General features: G+C 37.5%; 1 protein-coding gene and 1 long non-coding RNA gene across 2 annotated transcripts; one reads left to right on the forward strand and one right to left on the reverse strand.

Annotated features, from left to right (window-relative positions):
- Positions 1-44: 44 nt before the first annotated feature.
- On the reverse strand, positions 45-1659 carry LOC115776811 (uncharacterized). Its single transcript, XR_004019508.1, has 3 exons — positions 1143-1659; positions 784-888; positions 45-374 (listed from the first exon to the last, which is right to left on the reverse strand). It is a non-coding gene; the product is annotated as an uncharacterized LOC115776811 (long non-coding RNA).
- Positions 1660-1697: 38 nt separating this feature from the next.
- Positions 1698-4415, forward strand: LOC115776737 (uncharacterized). Its single transcript, XM_030724495.1, has 5 exons — positions 1698-1824; positions 2261-2382; positions 2920-3063; positions 3774-3920; positions 4159-4415. Exons 2-5 carry the CDS (start codon positions 2265-2267, stop codon positions 4413-4415), a joined length of 666 nt encoding a protein of 221 aa, XP_030580355.1. The 5' UTR covers positions 1698-1824; positions 2261-2264.
- The last annotated feature ends 19287 nt before the right edge of the window (positions 4416-23702 follow it).

Here is a 23702-nt window from a genome sequence, read left to right on the forward strand (position 1 = left end):
AGCACCAAATCGCCCGCGTGCATACTGAAAAATTAGAAGTTTTTGGAAAGAGGACAGTGTTAAGGCATGATTTATTTGCAGTTGTCTGAACAACAATTTCATAGATACAGATGTACCTATCACCATTATTCACCAATTAATATCTTAAATAAATTCATATCTTTACCTTTCTCTTGTGACAAAACTTGCTCTCATCAATGACAACAAAACCATGTCTTCCACCTATTCTCATTTTCCCCATCCTCTTCAGGTGCTTAACTGCTTGCACACACACCCTCCTTAGTGTCTTGGACATCTTGGACAAAGTGCGGCTGCTTCCACAGACTCCCTCTTCAATTAAGTCCACTTGCCTCAGTCTTAGCCCTTGTGCAAACCTGCAGCAATGTAGTAAACCTATATGAATAATGTTAATGTGATATTAACACAGTTTATTACTGACTTCTTAATCATGTAAAAGGTGTTACTGTTATGTCACATGTATGAAATTATTATAAAATAATAATGTGGTAGAATAGAAGGGATATTACTAAAGGTGGTTCTACACACTACTTAATCATGGGGTGTACTTAGTTAGTACTTAATTTTCATATACTGCTTCTTCATTTTTGCGTAGCTTTTATTAAATAAATAATGAAATGTTGTTGCTGCTCATTCAAGGTTGCATTTACCTAATTTTACAACAGTTTGTGTTTAATATTATGCTATGAGTCAAAATAGTTTACTACATGCAGTACATATGTACTTACTGTTTATCATGACTATATGTATGTCTGTGTAACAAACCTATGCATGAACATCATCCAAGAAGTCAAGGAGGAGCGAGAGCCTGAGAAAATAGACCCATCTCTTATGGATTTGGACATGAATCTATTATGTCTTCGACACACCCTTTGAACAAAATATGCCATTTGGTAAAACATAATGAATACATGAATTAATACATTAAATATCAATAAACAACAATAATAATATTTTAAATTTTTGTGACTGTGCTGATTAGCTGATGGTATTTTACAAAATGTCTTACTAAAGTACTTTCAAAGTACTCTCCAAATGCAAATAACTAACCTAGAAATGTGTAATTCAGGCATATGGAAGACATAGGTCAAATTTAAGAAATTTATAGGAAATCAAGAACTTACCAGCGATATCCATCTCTTGTGTTGCCACCTTTTCTCATTTTCATTTTTCTTTCACACAGAGAGCATCTCTTCTTTTTTGAGAGTAATTTCAGTTTTTGAAGCCATTTTATAAGTACAAGCTTCTTCTTATTTCCCCTTTGTGTTATGTTTAATAATTTTTCAGCGGTGTTCATGTTGAATGGACTGCAAGTCGAGTATGAATCACATACTGGCGCCAGATAGTAAAGCAGCTGTCTGGTCCGTCAGTTAATGGTCCCCCATTCACTCTGCTTCCACGGCAGTAAGAAAAGTAAATAAAAAATAATAAATAACTTCATTCTTTAAGTGCAAAAAGCAAATTTATTTGGATTTATTGTCAATTTAGATTCAGTTAAGTGGGACAATGTACCCTGTTTTCGTTACAGCCGTAGGAGTGCCTGTGCATCACTTTAAATCTTCCCCCTCCAAACTAAGCTCTGCTGGAAAGAACCGGCTGCCAGTAGGTGGCAGACTGCGGTCTGGTGGGAATATGCACATTTTCTTTTATCTCTGGAGGAGAGAGAAAGAAGAAGTTGGCGCCAACAGCCACACTTTGCCTCCTTTTTTGGCGTACCTCGCAGTTCCAAGCTGGCAAAAACCACTGGATTACAAGAGTGTCTTTGGAATAAAATCGCCATACTTTCTACTGTTGTAAGGTTGCAAGGTAAGAACATGAATTCTTAATATTACAGAAAATTATGCACATTTTTGTCTTTTTTTGATAACATGCTGTGATGTTTCGGGGTTGGCACATTTTTATTATATATATATATATATATACATACATACAACAAAGTAACTAGTTTGTGTCAGTCTGAATCACTGTGTGGTTTATTTTGATCCTGATAATTGATGTTTTGAGGTTTGTCAAAAAATACTTGATATTGGACCATTGTGTATATGTGTAGACCCAGAGGGTTATTGGTTTATAGTCAGGTGTATTTCCTGTATCCTTATTTAAAAAAAAAAAAAAAAGTTAAATTCTGCACTTTGTATTTGCTTAACTATATTACTGGCTCATTATTAATGATAGCCATTAAATATTCCAAAGTTACCAGTAAACCATTGAATGTTTCCAATACAATATTCTAACATTTCAGAGCTATGCCTTTAAGAAGAAGGTACAACACAGCCAACCAGGTACATCCATCTGTGAGTGCTGATGGCAGTGCTGGATCTGCACAGGTGGAACAACTTGACAATGTAGAGGGTAAAGGAGAAAGTAAGTATACAATCTTATCCACAAGCATTAATTGACTACACTCATGTAGGCTTTTTCAGTATGACACCTTTAATGCACCAGTATTTATAAATCACTACCCCCTAATTCTATACTCCTCTCAAACTTCCTACAGTTCACTATTAAGTCTTCAAAAATACAGGGGGAAAATACCTATCATTACTCATTTTTGTAAGCGCAAACTGTCATATATGTTAAAAAGCATTCTGTTGTAGAATTTGACTGTATTCACAAGTAAAGTTTGAAGCAAAAGTTAGTATTTATTGGCAGCCATAGACTGAAACGTAACATATATTTTAGAATCTGCTAATAACACAACAGTGAAGACACCGAAATAATTTAATTGTTGTAGAAGAAGAACATTATGGAAAAGAGAAACTCAACAAAAAACCCAACAATGTTGCCATACATTGTATAATACAATTAAAACATCAAAATTGATTCCTTGGTTTTCATTGTATCTAAACATGTCCTTTTTCTTTTGTTTTGTGATGATATATATATTTTTTACCATTATAGCGCCAGGAACTCCATCTACGTTGGCTCCAACTGCTACAGCAATAATTCAGCAGCTAAGAGACAAAATTACTGTCCTTGAAGATGAAAGAAATTTCCTCAGAGAACAGCTGAAAAAAGCACTGGATAACATCCCTACTACTTCAGGTGAAACACAGAAATTGTGATCTGCTTTGATTGATTGATAATTTAAAAATGCAATATGGCTTATATATATATATATATATATATATATATATATATATATATATATATATATATATATATATATATATATATATATATATAAAAACAGAGGACACCTACAATCTAAAGCCTCATCCATTTTTTTAGAGTTTATAATCTAACCTGTTGAAGAACTTCAACTGTCAGTCATCTTCCATCAGTCCGGTCAATGAAAAAAATGGTTTGTTTTTAGAGTCGTGGCCAAAGGCTTCAGCAGTTGCAACACTAAGAAAGCAAAATTTATTTGCCAGTAACAGTTTTTGAAAAATATGAATTGCTTGCGAGTTAGCACTCTGTGTTGACCCTGCGACAGGCTAGCGACCTGTACAGGGTGTACCCTGCCTCTTGCCCTATGTCAGCTGGGAGAGGCTCCAGCCCCCCCGTGACCCTGAAAAGGATAAGCGGAAGAGAATGGATGGATGGATGGATGGACGGACGAATTGTTTGTGATAGATTTTCACTGTGTCATAGACACATTTATAAATAATTTAATATAAACATGTAAAAGTAGATGGATACAAAACTTTGTGCCATTGTCACAACTTTTGATCACAACTGTATACTCCACTTGTCTCTTTTTCACAGTACACTTTATTTTATTTTTTTATTTATTTATTTTTTACAATTCTCAGCAAAACGACATCATTCCCCCTCAAGTTCCAGTTCCTCAGATTCATCAGCCTCAGACTCTGAGTCGTCTTCTTCACCGAGTGACGGGAAAAAGAGCAAGAAGGCCAAGAAGAAGAAGAAGAAGAAAGTGTCACAGTTTGGCAAAAGAAGTATGTTATGTAGCAGTTAACATTCTTTTTTTACATTTTTTTTTAGAAAATGTCAGATTTGCTGACACAGTCATATAGCTATGTGTCACAGTGAGTTCTGTCTTGTATGACTGCTCAGTTGTGTGATTTAACATTTTAGGTATTAAGAGTGTAAATATTGGAAACAATTCAACACATATATACTTACTTGTTCATGCCTCTGGATGTGTTGTGATTGTTTTGTTCTTGGCTTTTACAGTGAAACACCCAGAAGATGTCAAACACAGGTATATGTTTGTTCTTAAAACATTCAAGAAAACACACAGCCTGAACCGAAGTTGTGAAAAACTCAACGTGGATCGAAACACTATTGCCTACACAGCCGTCATTGCTGAAGTCCTTTTGGTAGCGGACAGCGAGGAGAAATGTAGGGTTCCACCCTTTACTGGCGGCTCACTCCTTAAGTATGCAAAAGAGGTGAAGGTTTTCCTTTATGATGAGCCAGAGCAAGAATAGACAAAAAGAAAAAAGAGAGAGTTGTTTGCCCATCTCTTACAAAATCAAAGGGAATTAGGAAGTTCTTTTTGCTTTTTTCTGTTTTTCTGTCACAACCTTTTGAGAAAATGTTTGCAGTTTTAACATGAATAGTTTAGGTAATGAGAAGTCTGTTTTTCCAGCTATTTCCAGGATTGGATGATGTTTTATTAATTTCTTTGTGATAAATATTCATGTGTGATAAGTGTTTCTTTGAATATTATCCATATGAAGTGAAAACATAGGGTTGTTTTACTGATTTACTTGGTTTTATTTTTTCGCATGTCTTTGTGTTGTTGATGTTGGTTGTTTGTTTGTATTTTCATTTTGTAAATCCTGATCTCATATCTTAGAATACAATATTTCTTTATTTACTTATGTTCAGGCATTGATCAAGTTATCATTTTTATAAGGTTGCTTCAAGTTTATCCATGTTGTGTTATACAGACATTGCTTTGTTCTTTAAGGAAAATGACAATAAAACTGCAAGTTCATGAAGGAATTTGGTCAGCATTTTTAGTTTAGTATATGTAAACAAGCAGAAATTTCTTCTTGTAATCTGATGGTTTTTGCAGTTATTGCTATAGAACCTACCACCATTATTTCCAGATAATGCTCACACTTCTTGTAGTTTGCTTTAATAGGTTATTACATAGAAACAGTCGGTTTTGCATTTTGCAGCCCTGATTCCTGCTTATTACACAGAAACTACCACCATTATTTCCAGATAATGCTCACACTTGTTGTAGTTTACTTAAATAGGTTATTGCATAGAAACAGTCGGTTTTGCATTTTGCAGCCCTGATTCCTGCTTATTACAAAGAAATTACCATAAATATTTCCATTTAATAAGCCAAAGCATTAAGCATAATATTTAGGCTATTAAGCAAAGCAGAATGCTGAGAACCTAAGGTATAATTAATTCAAGCCTTATAACATGGTAATACCATCCTATTATGTTAAAACATTAGCCAATATTACTTCATAATTTTGCATTTATTACAATTTATTAAAAATTATGAAAAGTTAAATGCATAAACATTACTTCCTTATTGCTATCTCCATACAATATTTTTACCACATTTTTAAGCTACTATTACTAAAGGGTTTAGCCTCATGGGCATATCTCTGTTTCCACAGCATTACCATCAGTTTTGGGGGCCTTACGGTCCATTTACATAAATTTCAGTGGAATATTACTCAATTGTAACCGCTGTTGTTACCAGCAGTATTACTTGATATTAGCTGGTAATTACCTTGATAATTGGATGGCAATAACCGTTAAATTTCCTCATTATTACCTTCTGTTTCCAGCTTTTTCGCTGTTGTTACTAGTGGTATTACTTGGATATTAGCTGGTAATTACCTTGGTAATTGGATGATAATGTCCTGTATATTACCCCATTATTACCTTTTGTTTCCAGCTTGTTACCCCATTATTACCCCCTTATTACCACATTATTACCGAGCTGTAATAGAAAGTGCTACCGTTTCTTTATATGTTCATGTGTTCAATATCAGAGTAAATAGAGACAGGACACCCCAACAGCTGCACAGTGTGAAGAACCTTTTCATAGCATAAAAAATAACAAGCACACATACAGTACAGATGGTATAACTGAAGATCAAATTGGTGTCACAGATGGCTGGAATCCAATTTACGCCATTTGTGACACACACTTTTAACAGTTTGACCTTTGTGTGCTGCATATGCATGTTGTATTTGTGTCTCGCTCTGTTTTCACATGTGTATATGCTGCGTGTTTAATACTTACTGTTTAGTTTTTTGTTTTTCTTCCTTAACTCTTACAGTTCAGGCTATTTTTTTTATATTTAAGAACTTGTGTTTGTATCATTTAACTTGCTGTGTGGGTTCTGAGCTGAAAGTATAGATAACACAACTGGAACAAGGAAGATGTGTATTTTTTCTCTTGTATGTAAACACTTTGACTAGATGTTCCTAAGATTTGTTGTACATGGGACAACAAGCATCATCAGCCCTACTTTTGTAAAGAATAACCAATATTTCAACCTTGCAACTAAGACCAGGTTGTGTGTGTGTGTGTGTGTGTGTGTGTGTGTGTGTGTGTGTGTGTGTGTGTGTGTGTGTGTGTGTGTGTCTAAGAATAGCTAAAATGTTTCACAAGTGCCAATAACCTCAAAAATAACTGTTACTACGGTCTCAGTAGTGTTACACTTTGATCCCGTACTGACCTTTGACAAAAAGCTTTATCTTAGACGGCTTGGAAAAGACAACGTTTTGCTGTTTATGAACATCATGCTCTCCTGGTTGTGTTGTTCATATGGTTAGGTCTCAGCTAGAGCTTAACTTACCATATGTAATGTAGCAATTAAAATAAAAGCCAAGTTTTTATAAGTCTGTGAGTGTAAATTTTATGTTACCATTATGGGGAATAATCCTTTAAGATCTGTCACCTATCTAGCTTAACCAGTGTAAATCTAAACTTAACCTACCTCCAAACAGACAGTATCAATATATTTTAAATGTCTTTTAAATAGGACATATAGATATATCTTGTACACTGAAATTACAACAAAAGGTTTCAGTTATGCAGCATTGCTGGCAATATAACCTGATCTGAGTAACATCTATTTTTGGTGAGAGCAGTGCAAAACAAGCTGTATGCTGAAACGCTACAGCATGATGCACTATTGCAGCTACACTCGAGTTCTGCCTCAGAACTGTGTGACTGGTCTAAGTTGTTAAAATAGGCACTTAAACGAAAAGGAAGAGGTCCACCTCAACTCCACAGATAAGGAAAGACATTATTCATGGTACAAACCAAAACTTTGGAGCCAAAATGAGAGAGGAGCTGAGCAGACGGAGGTAGGTCCTTTGTTCAGGCCTCCTCTGTACAATCAGAATGAATGAAAGGTTAATCCTCCAAAAATCGATTATATCTACCAAACTGCTAGGCCCACCAGCAAAATAGAAATTAAAGGAGCAAAATAAGATATAAAACCTGCCTATCCTATGTTTTCAAACAGGGAGCCACTACTGAATATTCAAACTGAAAGTTATACTCACATGCAACTATATCCCACTGAATTACATTATGAGGACTTCCTTTTGGGGGACAAAAAGAGAGTCTAGTCCCTATCATGTAATTCTTCCTCACAGTTCCAATGACAGGATTAATATGCAGCAAAGAATTTATGCATAGCTCATCTCTTTCATGATTTCATTCCTACCTTCTATGCACCCTTCCTTCTTTTTAAGCAGGACTTTTAAAAAAGCAGTTCATGTTCAATTTAAATTCGTTCGTGGATTCATTCTTGTACACATTTCAAACAAGCTTGAATACACACACAAGCATCCTATGGATACCAGATCCTTTCCCCCTTTCCGACTTAGGTCTCCTCTCTTCTACTGTGCCTTCTTCCGCTGTCTCTCCACAGTGTAAATTACATTAAGCTCTAACAGGCAGCTTAGGTGAGCACCCAAAGCACCACGGGCCATTACCGGCTCCATTTTAAGAAGAAGATCTCTGCAGCAATAACTGCCGGTTACTGGAAATTAAGTCACCTGCCTTCTGGCCAGAACAAGTAATGTCCAGAGATTGTCAGATTATCGAGCTTTCCACTGACATTTCAGCAAGGATGTGGGGTAAAGGTAGGGTGGGGTCGGAAGACATCACACATAATGACAATTTGGCTGAAACTCAGATTGGGTACTGGAACCACAGTTGCAGGTCCAAATCCAGCCTCAGGAGAACAGGTGAAGAGAATGACTTGCAAGCAATCTTTTTGGTTGTCACAGCAGCAATAAAAATAATTCAAATATAAGTAATCAGCTTTATTTGCACAGCTGGTTTCCTGCAGAGTTACAAAGTGCTTTACAGAAATAAAAGGCACAGAGATCATAAAACACCCAGGGATAGAGTAAAGTAGAAATATAAAATAGCCAGAGTGGAAGGTTAAAACCCAGCTTCATATTAAATATTTATGAACCATTTCCTATAAAAGAATGTAGAAAGAAGTTTAAAAGATGCTCAGGATGAATCCGTTCAATATGCAGAGTCTTCAACATTCTGGGGCTCTGTGAGTCTCAGTTTACCTTTGGTCACTAGCCAAGACCGTGAGAGCCGTGTCGACTGGGGAATCAAAGCCTTAATAGTGTTGATCGATAGAACTTCAAAATCAGTATGGAACATAATGGGCAGCCAGTGTACTTTGGCTTCCACATAAGTAATGTGTTTGCTGTTCGTATGCCAAGTTCAGACAGCAGGATATTTTTGTCTGACAGGATTTTTCATATCTTAGATGAGGAGATTATAGACTCCTGAAACCTTAGCAGGAAGTGCTCAACCAGTAATGGCTGTCAGTCATGAAAAAAAAGATTTTATGAGTCTATAAATGCCTAATCTGACACAGTAACCGTCATAATAGATGGTCATTGTAACAGAGAAAAATATTGTAGCATCTGAAGGCAGCAGAGTCAGAGAACAAAGCTAACTGTGTAAATGGTTGGTAAAGTATGCTGGAACAAAAATCAACATGGTTACAATGAAAATATTACATTACAACACATTTACATTTGTATACATCTTGCCAGTTTTTGGATATTTACTGTACCACTGCACAGGTTAAAGGCTCATTGCAATATTTCACATTGAAGTTCCTTACCATAATGCTCTCTCTTATTGATTTTATGGCTCTTGTATTGCTTTCATATTAGGTCACTGTGGCCCAGATTGAGGTGGTGCCAGTGAATCCCTGCAGAACCAGACACATACTCTTGAGCTAAAGCAATCACACAACTAATGGCTCACACTGGTAGAGTGGTTAACACTGTTGCCTCACAGCACGATGGGTTCAAATCTCCTTGTTCCTGTGCTTTCTCCCACAGTTCAAAGATGTGCATGTTAGGTTAACTGGTGATGTGATTTTAATTTAACTGTAAATTATATTGTGGTTAGGTTAAGGTTGTGGTTATGAATGTGAGGTAAATTACGTGTATAGACTGTTATAAAAGTAAAGTAGAAGTGTTGTGTGAATGCATGGGTATGTGTGGCTTGTTTAAAGGGCATTGATCAATCAGTTAGACTTCTAATGTGCTAAATATTTGCCATTTCCATTTTATTTGAGAGAAAAATATTACAGTGAAAAATGTCAGCTTCCCAAATGCGAATATTTGATACTTTCCTTTAGAGTAAACTCAATATATTTGTTATTTTGACAGTTTGTTGGACAATATCAAGACACGTCAATATCTTAACTTGTGATTGAGGGTATAATGATGGACCTTTTTCACTGTTCTCTGACTTTGATTCACTGAACAATCGAACAGCTATTAAAGAAAATGTCAGCTGTATGAATAATTGAAAATATTTGTTGGGTGCAACCCTGCAGTTCTTCTATAAAGAATCATCAGCATGTTTCCTGAGGTTTTCTGTATGTACATTATTTGGCAGGCAAAAACAAAGCAGTCTGATGAAATGAAAAACTAAAACAAATCTTAAAAGGAGATCTTGATGCAGAGTTCCAAGACCAGAATGCCCTTTTTCGTGTTTTTGAGGTCGTGTTTTGCCTTTCTCTGTTGAGGATGCTGCCTTTGGGGAGTGCCATTACTACAGGGGTATGTGCTCGACCTGCAACAATGCTCCACATGAATGCCAGGACCAAAGGGTTTGCTTTACAGCACTGCATTCTAACAGGATGACCAATGCTATTCACTTTACATGTCAGTGATTGTAAAGTTGTAGTCTAGGCATCTCTGTTATTATTAATCAGTGTACATTTTACCCATTAATTTCAAATGATTGTTTTAGTAATTCAGAAACTATCATCTGAAATGTCTTGCACTGGGTATTCTTGCACCACAAGAATAACAAAGCTGAAGAACAAACACTGAAAAGATAATTCGAGTATTAAGAAAAAATCTCAACAAGTAGATGTTCCAAGTTCTCTTATGTGATCTCCACCAAGAATCCTTCACCTAAAGTGTTTCAGAGGTACTTGTTCTGATTATGCACAGAACAAGTTAAGAGATCAGCCAAGGCTGATCAAGTAAATAAAAAAGAAGTACCCAGCATTGCCATCGCATGGAGACTTAAAATATTGTTTCAGTTTCATTGAGGCAGCTGGCTTATGTTTTATAACCAAGGCTGAATCGTCAGCGGAACAAAATACGCAACCACCAAGTGACCCCAGAGTTCTTCACCAGGTCACATTAATGCTCAGTTTAGACTACTAGTTTGTTCAGTTTTATAATCACTTAAGAGATTTACCAGAGATGTGAATGCTGGCAGTGATAACAAAAAAACTGACAACATTCTTGCATTTGGAGCCTCATTGTGTCTCTAGACATATATATATATATATATATAAAAACATAAATAAAAGAGAAAATATAAAGAGAAAGGGGGATGGGGATGTTACATACACACATATTATATAACTAATACATCACCAAAATACATATTACATATTGTCATGTTTTCACAATGTTACAATTCTTAAATAATAGCAATTATATCTCACCTATAGTATATTCACATAATAATGTTAAACTAAATAGTAATACATAAATATAATATATTTAGTTGATTCTAATATTATAACTAATATATATATATATATATATATATATATATATATATATATATATATATATATTTTAATTACACATTATTTATTATTAGGTTTTAATGATGACAAAATATTAGCACTGCTATACTAGTTGACAATATATTGTATATGTCTTCATATTTTCATCATCATAATCATGAATACTATAACAAAAATAGTGTATATGGCAGGTGGGTCATTATATAACACTATAACAGTAGAGCAAGTGTTACAGAAATAAAAGAGCTGCAGTTGGCAGTGGATAATATTAACTAAGATCTTATATAACGAGACAGGGAACAAGCAAAGTGCCATTTCATGTTTTGATACCCTGTTTCTGACAGTTTCATGTTTCTACAGTGTTCCCCATGCTCAACACAAGCCAAGCAGGGACACTGTGCACAAATAGATCTGACAACAACAACAGCAACAACAACAGCAGCAGCAGCAGTAACAACAGTAATAGTACAGATAGTAATAGTAGTAGTCATAGACTTCGTAGCATCAGTAATAGTCATAGTAGCATCAATAGAAAAGTAACATTATTGACTTTATTTTTTTAATTGTTGTCTATTTTAAATCATACTCACTGAACCATTTATGGTCATCTATGCATGAAATAAAAACAATAATTGCCTATAAAAGTACTAAACCTGCAATAACAGCAGTAACAGTGACAGACCCTGACCTTGGCTGCAGGGCTGATGGAGACAGAATTCTACCCCAATGATTTTGGAGCACATAGGCCTTTATGAGTCTGACATAGGAAGTACACCGCATGTCCATCTGGACCTAAGAGGCACCACACAGCACGATCTCACTGGAATCTCACTCAAAAATTACAAAAAAATGATAAAAAAATAATAATATGTTGAGGAAATGCTGCACTCAATCAGTAATAAGACATATGAGGCCACAAACTTTGTACAATTCTAATGAGCTTGAAAGTCAATATTTAGTATGACCACACTCATTTTTTTCAACACAGCCTGATCTCTTAGGAAGCTTTCTTGTCATTTCTTTAAGTACTTTTCAGGAAGAGTTCTCCAGGCTTCTTGAAGGACATTCCAAAGTACTTCTCTGGATGCTGGCTGCCTTTTGTTCCATTTTCTGTCACACTGCTTTAATGATGTTGAGGTCCAGGCTGTGGGGAGGCCAGTCCATTAATGATAGGGTTCCACTATGTGCTTTTCTATCCAGGTCTGTTTTTACTGCATTAGCAGTGTGTTTAGGATCACTGGGCCTCATACACTAATTGAAGAAGGAATGTTCTTGCCCTGTGCAAAAAATAAGCGTGCATGCTAAATTACAGTCAGATTCATGAAATGTGTTCACCACAATATGTTGTTCTCACCACTTTTCGTATGTTAGTGAATGAGCATCAATCTAAACCAACAGAAGTGTGCAATCTGCACCACCACAGAAATGGCAGTATGGCAGATACCAGGATTTCTCTGGAAACATGTTTATCTCCAGGTGAAGAAGACAAAGCAGCAACTATGTTGTAAGAAAGAAGCCTGCACCTCAGAATCAGTGGGATAGTTCCAATAAATTAGACTAAGTAACAAATGACATGGAAGCCATTTTACAGTCATTTGGAGCCAGAGAATCCTGAGTATTCTGAGCAACATGTGCTGGTTAAACCTGAGCCATCTTCTGAGCCAGTTAACTCAGAGACTTTGCTTACTGTGGTTGGGCTGGCTTCTGAGTCTTCTGAGTATCCTGAGTTCTGTCTAGAGAAGCCCCAGCCAGTGAAGTCTGTGCTCTGCACAGCCTCAAGTCAGTGTCCAGAGTCACTGGGTCTCATTTTGCCCTAATTGACCTTGCTTTGTCCCCAGTCTCCAACCTGGCCTTCAGGCAGGCACTGCCTTCACTGCTGGCCATCTTGCCATTGCTGGCTTCCAGCCAAACCTCCAGGGGGTTCCTGTCTATTTCGCTGCTGGCCGCCAGAGTTTCTTCATCACCTCAGTTGATGACCTCCAGAAAGCTCTGTCCGCTGTACTCTGCATCCTGGCCGGCCCACTGAATGATTTCTCAGCCTAGCTCCTCCTCTGGATCAATCCCCTGAACTGTCTCTCTGCTGTGCCCTACAAATGGGTCATCTGCAGCCACTGTACTTCTGCTCTTCCTGGCCACGAGGCCAGCCCCCTGAACTGTTCCTCTGCTTTGTTTTGTCTCCAGCTCGACCCCAGAACTGTTCCTCTGCCTTGCTCCATGGTCAGGTTGACCTCCTAAGCTGTTGTCTCTGTTTTTTGGATGCACTGTTTTTTTGTTATTGTTTTTTTTGTTGTTTTTTAAACTTTGGATATGTGTATATGCACTGTTTGTGAATGAGGGTTCTTGCTGAAAAAAAGAAGCCATTGCCAATCAGATCCTTTCAAATGGAATTGCATGGTGGCTCAGAATCTGACAGTACTCTTCAGTGTTCATAATTCTACAAGACAAGATCAATCCATAAGACCTGTTGGCACTGATTTTTAGCCCAGTTCTTGTGGAAATTGGCATATCTCAGTCCTTTCTTCCTGTTACCCTGCTTTGAGAATAACTTCTAGACAGCCACTATTCCACTGAGTAGATCTATTTAGGGACCAGAATCCTGTGTCAGGCTGGATTTTTTTTTCTATTTCTTAAGGACATTATTTTCAGACACTACTCATCTGCTCAAGATAGCTTTATAACCCTGGTACTTCTCCTCCAATTGTCCAATTTCCTCCAATTTTTTTTAGGGCCACACTAGGGATACCATTTAAAATTGGTTTCTTGCAAAGTTGTCTGTTATGTTCAGACAAAAAAGGTTCATCCCTTAAGTTAGGTGCCTTTTTTATTCTTTGATTCAAATGTAACTGTTAAGTGGCTCAACAAACAAAAAATATTCCTCTGAAAATGGTCAGGTACAGGTAATGAGTTAAAAAAAAGCAGCCAATGTTCAAAGAAAATTATTGCTCAAGCCTACATTAAAAGATCATAAGAAAGTCTGGCTCCTCGAAACCAAAATATAAATAAATGAGTGGTGACTCAAGAACTTACAGATTACTGTGTGCAGTAAAATTTTTATTTTTGTTTTAGAAATATTGATTTCTTAGTATTTGTGCAAAGTAGCAACATTGCATTTGCATGTCCTCTGTAGATACCTGATTTACACTGCTCAAAAGAAATTAAAAGAACAACTTAAAATGATACTCAGTAGTTTGTATAGTGAAAAACTAGTGAAAAAAGATGGTGGGAAGAACATGTCAGTGGCCTCCACCTTTAAAACCAACTGCAAAAGCAGTTGTCTCATTGTTGCCCCTCTAGTGCACTTATTGGTAATTTCATTAACACTAAAACAGTTGAAACTGATTTAAAAAAAAACCCTCTGCTACTAGGACCACTCACATCAGAAGACAAAACAATTAGTTGTCATAAATTCTACACATTTTATGAATACCATTAAAGCATTCCTAAAATTGTTGCATGATATGTGACGAAAAAATTATGGGCTGATTTAAGTTAGCTATGCTGATGTTCAAAATAATCATCTTGTTAATCATGTTCAAGATAATTATCTTGGAAACTGTGGATTTTTCTGCTAAAAATAGACCAAAACTACCCTGTCATAGCTGGAGACCCAACTGTTAGAGCCAGCTTTCATTCACATGAAATTCAGGTCAGTTTAAAACAGAAGTTGGTGTTTATTACTCTCTGTTTAAGTTTGAGGACCATGCTGAAATACAACTGCAGTACAACATAACCCCTCAAAACTGGACTTCCAATGAGCAATCTAGAAAGAGTAGCAATGCTGGAAGCTGTCTGGACATTTTTAGGCCAAACTTTTGAAGACACCTCATACTATATTTTACACAGTGGTGCTCAAACCTTTACGCAATAATTGTAAACACCACCATTTGTACTATCTCTATTCAGAGATAGTACACACGGTGTTACTGGGTGAATGTCAGTAGAGTGTATCAGATAAAACAGTTCTTTTGTTGCTCTTGACTTAGTATGAATGTGACCTTTTCTGTTAACTTCTATACACAGTGTTGGCATCAGAGGTCCATCTGGATGCTGTTGTACTGCCATGACAAACAGTTTGATAGCTGAGGATAGAAAACACTTGCAAGAGAGACAAAAAAGAAAAGAGACAGCATACCTGCTGAAAGCAGACTAAATTTACATAATCAGTGGACAGCAGGTTGAGACAAAGTCAGCTGAAACCAAGTTATACAGGGGCAGGAGGTAAGAGTTTTAAGAAGTCTAAAATAGGTGACAGTGGGGCGTGACTCGGTGATGACCTTGCCAGCTGTTGAGGTGTGAGATTAAGTGTGCAGACCAAACTGGGGACAAACAGGACAGTGCTACATTTAAAATTCTGCATTGTTGGTCCATTTGTGCTGTCATTTTTGTCATTTTCATAAATTTGGCAGAAAATTAAGGACTGGGAGTTGGATGTTATAAAGTGAACTTCAGCAGTCTGAAACCCAATCAAAAGACTATTATCAACAATGACAGAAGCCGCACACTTCACTCAGGACAATTTACAACCTCTGAAGGCAGGAGGATGAAGGCTGTAAATGTCTTTAGTTGATCGAGAAACAGGGCTAGTCATGCCTCATTGTTTCCTGACCCGTTTGACAACATTTGAGAAGGTATTCATTTGTATGTATGCTTTTCAAAGCCTGTTAGCCATAAGTTTAAAATCACAATTAAGTGTGAAAACCTTAACCTAACACTGACATAAAATCTAATTCTAACTTTAATCCTAAAACCAAGTCTTAATCCTCAAAACAGCCTTTTGAAGGAATGTAAAGAAATGAAAACTGTGCAGAAGCTTAGGTTGTAAGTTCAATAAGGAAGATATGCGTTCACTCTGCTGTCTGCTGTCTGCTTCCTGCGTATTTGGCTGCTAGTTTATTCTTCTCATCACTTCTGCTTTCCCATGCTGTCAAACTCAAAACTGACATCATTGCTCCAGTCCAATCATTTTTCTGCCCGCCTTCTTTGAGCCAATCAGCCAATCTGCGTACTTTAAATCTCACCACTTACCTGTCATTCTTCCTTGCAAACTCATTTGTGCAACCCACCCCCACCCCCTCCCCATCTCCACCTCACCCAAGTCACTCAGTTCACCATCCAAGCCTCAATCTTTCTTCACCACCACCAGTGTCGAGACTCCTCCTGTCCTAATTCCCATCATTGATGGGATTCCATTCTGCTTCGATGGGCCATTGGAGTCTAACCGCCAAATAGCTTGATTGAATTCTGCATATCAATAAAATAATGTTCAACTCTTCTTAATGATCTCTCCTAATTAACTGCTTTTACAATATTTCACTGTATCTCTGAAGTGGTCCAAAAAAAATCAAAGTGGTGCAGGCAACGCTAGCACTGACTAGTCCATCCAGCCTCACACTTGTGTGTCAAGCTGAATGTTGATCTCAAAGAAGCAGCATCGGAATCCAATTAGAGGTGAACCAAGGCTCCCCTTTCCAGCCAGTGTCAGTCTGTTTGTTTAGTTCATGCCAGAATTTGAGTGACAGCTTTCGCACCAGCCTAAAGTTCATTTGAGCCAAACCAAACAGCTTGGGTGTGAAAGAACCCGCCCGCAGTGGTTAATTTTGATAAGCCATGACTTCAGTGAACTTTCCAAAGCCCAAACACGCACTAAAACACACAGCAGTGTGGCATTCACAGCACTGTATTTGCAATGCTTTTTTTTCCTTTACTCACATCACACAAGTAGCAGAAGACATCCTTGTAGGACCAAACATAGAAACAGTGTTATCTAATTTCAACCTTTTATTCAAATGAGTCCTGGCAAATATAACTTCAAACACTCATTAAATACAAAAGTCATAAACAGACAATTTTTCTCAAGACTATTTCAGTGGTCAGTAGTAACTGTCATGGTCCTGATTTATTACTCAGTGTTTAGCATTTTCTGGACATTGAAGTTTTGTTTATTTAATTATTTCTTCATGGTTCCTCAGTTTGTGGCTCAGTGTTTTGAGTTTTGTCTTTTCTTCATTCTTCTGGAATTTGTGAGAAACAGGTTTTTCTCCTAGTTTCTTCTTTCAGTGAATTGTGTTCTTGTTCCTTTTGTCACTGAGTTTATGATTAACCTTCTTTCAGCTTTTCCTGCCTTCCCTGTGTTTCCCATGTCCAGTTGTTGAGTCTCCCCCAGTGTAGATGCTTCTTTCCACAGTGTGTCTGCCTTCCTGTGTTGTGTCAAGTCTGCCTTCCTGTCTCCATGTTCAGTTGACCTGATGAACCTGTTTTATTTTGTTAGTCTTTCATCTCATGTGTGTTTTACATTGCTTCCTCTGCTTTGTTTCCTTGAATAATCAGGCCCCATCTTATCTTAAAGACCTCATAGCACCATATCACCCCAATAGAACACTTTGCTGTCAGACTGCTGGCTTACTTGTGATTTCTAGGATACTTAAGAGTAGAATGGGAGGCAGAGCCTTCAGCTTTCAGGCCCCTCTTCTGTGGAACCAGCTTCCAGTTTGGATTCAGGAGGCAGACACCCTCTCTATGTTTAAGATTAAGCCTATGTCATGGTTGTGGGCCGGTGGCGCAGAGTCTTGAGTTCCTTTTTGTGTAGTTCTGTTCTGTTGTATTTTTGGCTTGTGTTTCTTACAGTTTAGATCCTCACTTTGTTATGGTTAGGTGTTTTGTTTTAGTTATTTGTATGTTATTCAGGTGTCCCTTCGTCGTATTCCTGTGTCTGTTTTGTTCCCGTGTCTTGGTTTCCCTTCCCGTTGTTTCCTTGTGTGATGTTTAGATGTCCTCTGTCAGGTTTTCTTGTGTTAGGTCTGTGTGTGTTATGTTTAGTCACTTCCTGTTTTATTTTGGCAGTCCCGTGTTCCCTGTGTTTTGTGTTGAGTTTTGCTTCCTATGTTAGTTTCATTCAGTTCACCTGTGGTGCCCAGCTGTTTCCACTCACCCCTTGTTCCCTCTGTGTATTTAAGGTCTCAGTGCTGTTTAGTTCTTCGTTTGGGTCCTTGTCATTGTAACACCTAGGTTGATGGCTGCTGTGTGTTTTGTGTTTTTGAGTTTCTTTGTGTAGCTGGCTCCTGGCCAGCCTGTTTTGAGTTAAAGCATTTTCAATAAAAGCTAAGTCCTATTAAAGCTCTCACCTCGCGTCCTGCATTGGTGTCCTCCCTGCCTTGCCTGCACCAGCCAAGACAGCCTAAAACTTTACTTTTTGATCAGGCTTATAGTTATGGCTGGATAAGGTGACCCTGAACCATCCCTCAGTTATGCTGCTATAGGCCTAGGCTGTATTTCTTTGTCATTCCCCTCTTTTTAGTCTGTTTTTACTCCACTCTGCATTCAGTCATTAGTTATTATTAATCTCTGGCTCTCTTCCACAGCATGTCTTTTGTCCTGTCTCTCTCCCCTCAGCTCCAACTGGTCACAGCATATGACTGCCCCTCCCTGAGCCTGGTTCTGCTGGAGGTTTCTTCCTGTTTTCCTTTCTTTTAGCCTACTTTACCTACAAAGATGAAAATCGAAACCATAAGCAAATTAAGAACCAAAATGAAGATATTCAATAACAGAACTTCAACGATGAAAAGACACAAATGACAGATAATTGTCATACTAACTGCAAATATCCACAGCTACCCTAGACATTGAAAATGATCTTGCTAGGCATCTAAATAAAAGTGAAAAGTTAATAGCTGTCCTTCAGGTTGTTGAAAATATCCCTAAACCTGGAGTCCAATGGCATTCATCATCTTCAAGACTGCTGCAAACTCCTCAGACAAGCAACAGATTCAAACCTAGACCCTCCTTACTGCAAAGCAGCAGTGCTAACCACTGCATCATAAAACACATAATGAGACATAACCACATGAGACACATAATTTACAGCACATGCAGACATATGTAAAGAGGGCAATAACATCTGTGGATATCTAGTGGTAGGTGGGTCTTTTTTCTGCACACCTATATGATTTTTTTCCACTAAAGATGAACAGATCAATGAACAGTTACAAGATTTTTGGGCTGCCTTTTTATTTTCGAGTTTAAGAATTCATTTGGGAATGAGGTTGGCTTGGAAGATGAACCTTTGGACTTAGCTTGGCGTGCCACTTCTTCACTATGGACAGACATGCTAAATTAATTCACAAGAGACAAACAAACAGCAAGAGTACAGCATGAGACCGGTGCCTACACCGCCCACCAGCATTCTGCAGATCACTGGCAGCTATAGTTAAATTCACTTCTGCCCACTGCTCTGGCCCTGAATACTGAAGTAATAAAACTCAGACGGACAAGACAGTTATGCATACTTTAGCAAAGTTATAGTGTCAGAAGTGCAGCGTTGAAAGAGAAGGACGTGTTTAATTATGAGTTATGAAATATAGATGGAACAACCGTGTGCGAGGAAAAAAACAGGCAGTGCCTGGGAATGTGAGGAAAAAAGATTCTGCTGGATTGTGACGAGAGAACAAAAATGGGATCGAGGAGCAGATGGTACTTTATCTCTCTTTACAGAACAGCATCACATTACCACCAAATTTAATCTAATCTCCACAAAACTGCGACAGATCCATTTGGATACGGCCTCTGAGAAGAGCCTGAGGGCAAGATGTGTGTATGTGTGTTTGTGTGTGTGTGGTTTGTTTATTTATTTATTTAGTTTTTATCACAGCAAAAAAGGCCGTTACTCCATTAATCTCCTCTTCTGGCAGCTCTTGGCTTCAGATAGGAGCTGGTAATGAGACCCTCTGAAGGTTCCTGAGCAAACAGAGAGGTTTCTCATCACAGAAAGGAGGAAAAAGAGGAGGAGCATTTGAAGACACATCAGAGCTCTGACAGTCTGATTGAGCACAACCATACTGTTGAGAGCAGCAAGTGAGAGCAAAATACTGTGCAAATAGTGATATGAATACAGTACATCTATCAGATGTCTGTGAAGGAGCACAAAACAACAAACAAATTCTTGGCCACACTGAAGCATTTAAACACATCTTTCCTGTCAGAAAATGCCACCAATGCACCCTTAAAAACTAGACTCAAGATCATGTTACACAAGCACTTACAGTAAGTACTATGTTTTTTCTGGTTCCCAAATGACATCTAATGAAGAATATTAAGTTCACTGGAATGTGACCTTAGGCACACACTGGGATGGTTTTCAGGCAAGTACAAAGTGTCAACAGTTGCTGGGCCACTGTTCTCTGTGTTGGAGGAAGTGTTGTTGACATGACTAATGGAGTTTAAGATCAAATCAGCACTGCGCCACTCAAACTGAGCTTTTTCAACTTGTGCAATGAAAGGCTTCTAGGTTCTAGCATGGGTTCTACATGAAGGTTCTAGGTTCAAATCCACCATTGGGGTCTTTCTGTGTGCAATTTGCATGTTCTTCCTGGATCTGCTTGGGTTCTCTCCAGGTACTCTGTCTTCCTCACACAGTCCAAAGTTCTTAGCCCTGTGATAGACTGGGTGTACCCCCAACTCTTACTGCTTTGCAGTAAGGAGGGTCAGGGTGGCCCGGGGACACTTTGAGGTCCCCCTGGATGAGCTGCTGGGGAGAGGAAGGTCTGGGCTTCTCTGCTTAGGCTGTTGCTCCCACAACCCAGCTCTGGATAAGTGGAAGAAAATGGATGGATGGATGTTTGTTTTGTTTGTGTGTCACTGATTTATGATTTTTTTTTTAACCCAACTGTCTGTGGAATGGTACACCATAGATAAAAGACTCTAAAAGTGCATTCAAACCCCATGTTGGTAGCCCACGGTGACAAAAAACAAAAAAAAACAAAAACAAAACATCAATCATCAACACAGCCTTTACTGCCTGAAGTCTGTAATTGTTGCTTTGAAATCTTGGTTAAGGGAAAAGAAATACTGCACTTGGGCTGATCTTACTCAGGGGAGTGTCTTTGACCTTGTGCAAAGTAACCACAGCAGTTTTGATTTGGTAAATGTTCTCTTCTGATTCCATCCTTTAACTGCAACTGAGTGTTTCATGTACAAGTTGAAATCTCTCTTACTTATTTTCTTTCCAGTTGAAAAATGTAAATCTACTAATGGTGGCGATCTCAGATGGCGTTAAACAACAAAGCCAACCTGTCACTCACACCTTCTAAAATATATTTATAAAAGAAAACTATGATGCTGAGATGACAAAATAAGAGTTACAGACTAACTACTGACAGTCTAAAATTCTTCATCCACAAAATTTTTTTGTCAAGTTCTTGAATTTGTACTATTGCTCTATGACAAAAGAGAAAAGTTTCAGTAAGACAGTTCAACCACCATTACCCAACCCTAATTAGCAGTATTTATTCTGCACACAAAAATCTTAATACATCCAAGCTTTTATAATGTCCTAACGGCTTTCAAGATGAAGGAAGTAGATTAAAAGTCTGTGTTGCAGTAGCATTTTCTCCTGGAGAGCGCACTTACTCTGCAGGAGTAAATTATCCGCTTTGACTGAAGGTTTGGATCAAGCAGTTTGTTGTTTGAAGTACAGCAGAGATAATTAAAACATTGTGCTAGAAGGAAGGCGCTGATAGAGAGGAGCAGATGAAGTTGGTATTACAGGCAATCACATTCATTAGATGCATTTGCAGCTTAATACTGAGGCAATGTGTACCTTGAAATACTGACTGTTTACTATAAAGCAATCCAGTATTCTGTCAAACCGTTCAGCATGTGGAAAAAATAGAATATTTTTATGCTTAGAATATTAAGTTGATACTGTTTATTACTGGGGACCCACCTGTTTTACAAAGAACAGATGAAAGATTTCATGTTACCATGACTGAAAAGAGCTGTAATAAATGTTTTTTACCCTTGGCTGCAATAGAAAAAAAAAAAAGGCCTATTTAAAAAAAAATTTTTTTTATTAAAGCAACAGGATCAATTACTTAAATGTCACTTAGTCTTTCAGTGACAGTATGAAAACGTCAGCTTTGTGTGAAGCAGTGACCTTCACCACGTTAATGAAACGAGCATTGCGTTTCTTCAGGCACACCATGAACTCAAGCTCAGCCCAAATACTCGCAGATCAGCTGATCTCAGTGCTAGTCCATATCAGCTGGTGGCACAATTACACCCTTTCTATACATTCAATTAGTAAATATAAAGGGTGTGCTATTTAAGCTACTTTGATTTGCCCACAGTTGCTGCAAAGTTTCTGCAACCCACCTCCTCTCTTGCTGTATTTGACTCAGTCATTGTCGCCTACTTTGTTCTGTGCGTTCTGTGTAGGTCATAATGCTACAGTCTCTGCCTATGGCTTTACTCGTGCACATGGAAAGGCACAACAGGGCATTTAAGCTAAGTTCAACTGTTTTTTCTCTTCCTAGTGGTTTATTAGCAAGGACTGAATCCTTTGTTTCTCCAACTCTGTATCTCAGTGAATTAACTTCTAATGGTCACAGAACAGTTGTGGATTATAACATGCATCAATGTATTTATTTGACATGTTAAATTTGCCTTAAACACATGGACATTGGAAGGTTGGATAGTATTAAAAACCTGAATATTTACTTATTTATTCATTGTCTCAGAGCAGTCACATGGTAGTAGATTGTGACTTAGCAGTGATTGTTCAGAAACTAATGCTTTGCTCATCCATCTGAAAGAATTGATTAAACAGCTCAGCACACATGCTCAGAGGATAATCTTCAGGTTCTAGTCACACAAATGGAGTGAAGCCTGCAAACTGGTTCAGGCACACACTTACATGCCTCACCTCACATCATATACCAAACACACCCTCCCAGACTGGCAGTGTATTTATGCTCCAAGTTATTAATGTATTTGAAATTATTGCAAATTACTAACTTATTTCCTTTTGCGAGAATGATGAGGTCAGAGTTTATACACCAAACACCTCCGATATTCTACTCCTTTGATAAATCATTTTGAGTTTGGCTAAACTGAAGATAACCTTGGGAGTTTTGCTTGAATTTTTCCTTACATATATAATTTCCAGAAGCTTGTACGCTTAAGTTTTAACAAACTGGATGATTTCTAAGACAGTTTTGTTTTCAAATTTTTGTACTTGTGATTTTTTTTTTTAATAAAGTCTCCAAAGAGATTTGCTTATGTCATAAATATGTCCTTGCATAAACTTTCAGAAAGTGCAAAACAAAGGCATATTTTAACAAGGGAAACTACCCCTTAAGACTTTCCTGTAAACCAAGTCTGGTCACTGCAGCTAAAACTTCAATAGCTTTTTCTTACCATTCTCTTTGCTGTCTCCTACTGCATCAAAATTAAGCCAAACAGACAAAGAAAAACTGCAGTTCATAACACCTGGATTGTGAAAACAAAACATTTCTAACCTGTGATAAAAGTTCTGCCAAGACCCCTGCTGAGCCTCTCCAGTACCCTTATATATATATATATATATATATATATATATATATATATATATATATATATATATATATATTCTTTTTTTTTTTTTAAGAAGAAAAAGAATGCATTGTGGAACAAGAAAACAGGCAAAGTTGTCTTTGTGGGTTTTGTGAGACGCCCACAAATGTATTAAAGTAATACCAATTATTTTATGAAAAACATATGTCACAGCATGTTACTGGAACATTTTGGCTCATCTTTGCCTAAATTGTGTTTTACTGGCCAAGATAAAATAAGGGGCAGATATTTCTGAACACACTGTTTGGGCTGATTCCATCATTTAGATCATAAAAAAAGTGAAATTACTGACAA

This window comes from Archocentrus centrarchus, unplaced genomic scaffold (genome assembly GCF_007364275.1).
Source record: "Archocentrus centrarchus isolate MPI-CPG fArcCen1 unplaced genomic scaffold, fArcCen1 scaffold_37_ctg1, whole genome shotgun sequence".
Taxonomy (NCBI): Eukaryota; Metazoa; Chordata; class Actinopteri; order Cichliformes; family Cichlidae; genus Archocentrus; species Archocentrus centrarchus.